The following is a 3,835-nucleotide window of genomic DNA, read 5'->3' on the forward strand; positions in this document are numbered from 1 at the left end:
TTATTTTGAATAATTTTTACAGATTGAATCTGATTATGCCGCACAATTCGGAAACGTGCTCTCTATACATAATGAATGGCCAGAATTTTCACGAAAAATTTATACTCTTATGCAGACTGAAATTATAAAAGATAGAGTATATGAAGAACAACTTTATCAAATAAATGAAAATATATCAGAAGGTAAAAGTACGGAAAATTAACATTTTTTAATATTAAATTTAAAATTTACTATTTTACAACAGTAACATATATATATATATTCAGTAATATCTGTATTTTTAGAGGAAAGAAATATTAGAATCCTTAAATTATTACCAGCATTATGTAGTCCAACAATAAAAATTCGGAAAGGTACAAGAAGTGTAAAAGCTACAATAACTGAATCATTAAATTCTTTTATTTTATTCTTAATTGTAAGTATTTTTATATTCTATTTTTTATATTTTATATTTTACGCAAAACAATTTTATGTATGTGAAGATAACATTGCTATAGTTAAAAGTAATGTTTATTTCTTATTCCAGAGTCCTGCTGACATTGAACACAGCATTGAATGTCAGAGGAATAGAGCAGCTGCGTTAAATTTGACTCTACAACCATTTGTTATTTTTGTTGGACGTGACGATAGCTCGATTAACGCATACTACGTTTGTGTCGACAATACTCTGTACAAAATTGAGAGTGCTCTCAAAGCTATAGACATATGTTACAAGTGTTTTTTTGTATTACATGCCTGTTATCCCAAGGAATCTGAACAGGTATGGCTTCTTATACAAAAATGTTTGTATAAAATGTCAACTGAGTATGATACCGATGTAATAAATACCAAAGTGGCATCCATCGAAAAGAAATTTTATAAAATATAAAGATTGCAATTATTTTAAAATTACTATATTGTACTGTTTAAATAACATTAATTATTACTAAGCTATTTGTTTTGAGTATTGATTAAAAAATTTTTTCTAAATGGTTACAACGAAATAATAACTTTATATTTTACACTCCACATTATTTTTAAAATAATTTTTGTTCTATTTGTCTTTTAAACAAAAATGTATGTTTGCCAAGTGTGTAAAATAAATTTAAATTCTATAAAAAAACTAATGAAACATTTGAAACTACAACATAGTTTTAGTGTTTTTGATAAATATATTTGCAATCAATCGCTATGTGTTCGTGAATTTCAATCTGCGCGTCGTTTTGAAAAACATTTATTACATGATCATCCTTTCGATACATATGACAAAGAAGAAAATATACATACTTTTCCAAATGCAATACAATTGCGATCAGTTCATCTACCTAATATTAATTTAAAAAATGAAAATAATAGCATCAGTACAGATGAAAATTTATCTAGAAACTTTGATTCTTGTAATTTTCAGTTTGAAGAAATACAAAAGGTTGCTGCTTCTTCATTATCACATTTATATTATAGCAGTTCTCTGACGCGACAACATGTACAGACAGTTGTAGATGTCACTTCAAATTTAGTGGAAAATATTATAAGCATGGTAGAAAGTAAGGTGTATCAAAGTTTAAAGACTTTACAAGCTCCAGTAGTCATGAAACAAGAATATACGTCTTTTTTTAATCAATGTAAAAATCCTTTTTACGGTCTAGATACTGAATATAAGAGAATACAATATTTTAAACAAAAAGGCTGTTACATAGAACCTGTTTCTTATGTAATTGGACAAAATATGGAAAGTAGAAAAGTTAATAATATTTTTACCTTAATTCCAAATAATATCACAGGCCAATTTATTTCTGTAATGAAAGTCCTAAAGGCAATATTTGAAATACCAAATATTTTAAAAGATATGTTAGATTACATGGAAGAAGTGACAAATGATTCACACTGTGTGAGTAATATAATTCAATCAGAGTTGTGGAAACATTTAAGTCACAATTTTCAAGACAAACTTGTTCTACCATTAATAATTTATTATGATGAGTTTGAGACAAATAATCCGTTAGGTGGTCATGCAGGTGTTCATAAAATCGGAGCTGTATATTTTTCATTACCATGCATGCCTCCAGAAGCACGTTCAAAACTTGATAATATTTTCTTAACGTTATTGTTTCTGAATAAAGATAGAGAAGTTTACGGAAATGACGCTACATTTCGACCTTTAATTAATGAATTACAGATTTTAGAAAAATCAGGATTAGTCACTAAGGAAGGTACACATATTTATATAAAATGTGTTCTTGTAATCGGAGACAATTTAGGCGTGCATGAAATTTGTGGATTCGTAAAAAGTTTTGTTGCAAACTATCCTTGTAGGTTTTGTAAAGCCTCTCTTAATCAAATAAAATATCAAACAGCTGAAGATAAACAATTATTACGTACAATTAGTGAATATACTAATGATTTACAAAAAAATGATGTCTCTATAACTGGTTTAACTGAAATATGCATTTGGAATAAATTAGATTCTTTTCACGTTCTACAAAATATGAGTTGTGATATAATGCACGACGTATTTGAAGGCGTCTGTCAATACGATATGTGTAAATTAATATTACATTTTATACAATCAAACCTGTTTACATTAGAGTATCTTAATGATAGAATAGGTACGTATGATTTTGGCCCTGAAGAAGGAAACCGTCCACCATTCTTAAAAATAGAAAAATTAAAGAGATGTAGTCTAGGTCTTTCTGCTTCAGAAACAATAACGTTTGTTATTCATTTTGGTCTTATCATAGGACATAAGGTTCCTGAAAATAATGATTTTTGGACTTTGTACATTTGCTTAAACAAGATTATAAATATATTACTTACACCGTTTTTTACTTTACATTGCATAGATTATTTAAATGCGTTAATTACTGAGCATCATCAACTTTATTTAGAATTATTTCAAGATACGTTAAAACCGAAGCACCATTTCCTCCTTCATTATGCACGCGTTATGAAATCTGTAGGTCCATTAGTAAATATTTGGTGCATGCGATACGAAGCGAAACACAGGCAATCAAAGATTGCTGCTCATATTTCTTCTTCGAGACGAAATTTGCCATTAACTTTGGCGATAAAACACCAGTTACAACTGAGCTACAGACTTTTTCAAAACATTGATATAAAAAGACGTATATTTTTTGGAAAGGAGCTTTCAATACAACAAATATCAAAACTTCCTAATTACAGTAACTTTGAAGTATTTTTTTCAAATGTAACATTTCGTGCTGTAACATGGATAAACATAAAAGGTATTGCTTATAAGCCAGGTTTTATTTTAAATATCTTTTGCGAAGAAATATTTCCACATTTTGGAAAAATTGAACTAATATTTGAGAAAGATGAAAATATATTTTTTATTGTTCAATGTATGGATACTATTCGATTTTGCAGTCACGTTCAAAGCTATGAAGTAAAGTATTCAAATAAATGGAAATGTATAGGATACAACAATTTATGTAATATTTCACCGTTACATTGTATTATATCTACTAACAACATTTTATACATAATTTTGAAAGAATAAAGAATTATACTTACATTAAAAAATTTTATATGTATTGCATCTCATTGTCACAACATTCTATTAGAAGTGGTTAAAAAGTGATTCAACGATAATATTGCATGTTTATATTAAATACACTATTTGCATATATTAATGTTTGCATATTAGATGAAACTTGCTAATTTTTTTGTTATATACTTATTTTTTAATAATATATATATATTTATTTATTATATTAATTATCGTATATTATGTAAATTTCCCGGTTGATATTTTTATTATAATAAACATATGTGTGTGTATCAATTAAAAATAAGTCTATTATATATAATACCTATATAAATATAAATATATGTATAT

The 3,835-nt window shown here is 26.9% G+C and overlaps 1 protein-coding gene across 2 annotated transcripts; it reads left to right on the forward strand.

Annotated features, from left to right (window-relative positions):
* The first annotated feature begins 18 nt into the window (after positions 1-18).
* Positions 19-888, forward strand: LOC105461394. 2 transcript variants are annotated; one of them, XM_011707888.1, is made up of 3 exons: positions 19-188; positions 285-415; positions 527-888. In XM_011707888.1, the coding sequence occupies exons 1-3, from the start codon at positions 110-112 to the stop codon at positions 866-868; spliced, it is 552 nt and encodes a 183-aa protein (XP_011706190.1). In that variant the 5' UTR covers positions 19-109; the 3' UTR covers positions 869-888. The 2 variants fall into 2 exon arrangements, with proteins under 2 accessions (XP_011706190.1, XP_011706192.1); XM_011707890.1 differs by having other exon boundaries at positions 19-182.
* Positions 889-3,835: the final 2,947 nt, after the last annotated feature.

The sequence above is a fragment of the Wasmannia auropunctata genome, unplaced genomic scaffold (assembly GCF_000956235.1).
Source record: "Wasmannia auropunctata unplaced genomic scaffold, wasmannia.A_1.0 LD289762.1, whole genome shotgun sequence".
NCBI classification, from domain to species: domain Eukaryota; kingdom Metazoa; phylum Arthropoda; class Insecta; order Hymenoptera; family Formicidae; genus Wasmannia; species Wasmannia auropunctata.

Bases quoted from the DNA above. Each gene is read 5' to 3' on its own strand.
- LOC105461394 (XM_011707888.1), top strand. From the start codon at position 110: ATGCAGACTGAAATTATAAAAGATAGAGTATATGAAGAACAACTTTAT. The intron at 189-284 runs GTACGGAAAATT...CTGTATTTTTAG, and splicing joins AAATATATCAGAAGGTAAAA to AGGAAAGAAATATTAGAATC. The intron at 416-526 runs GTAAGTATTTTT...TTCTTATTCCAG, and splicing joins CTTTTATTTTATTCTTAATT to AGTCCTGCTGACATTGAACA.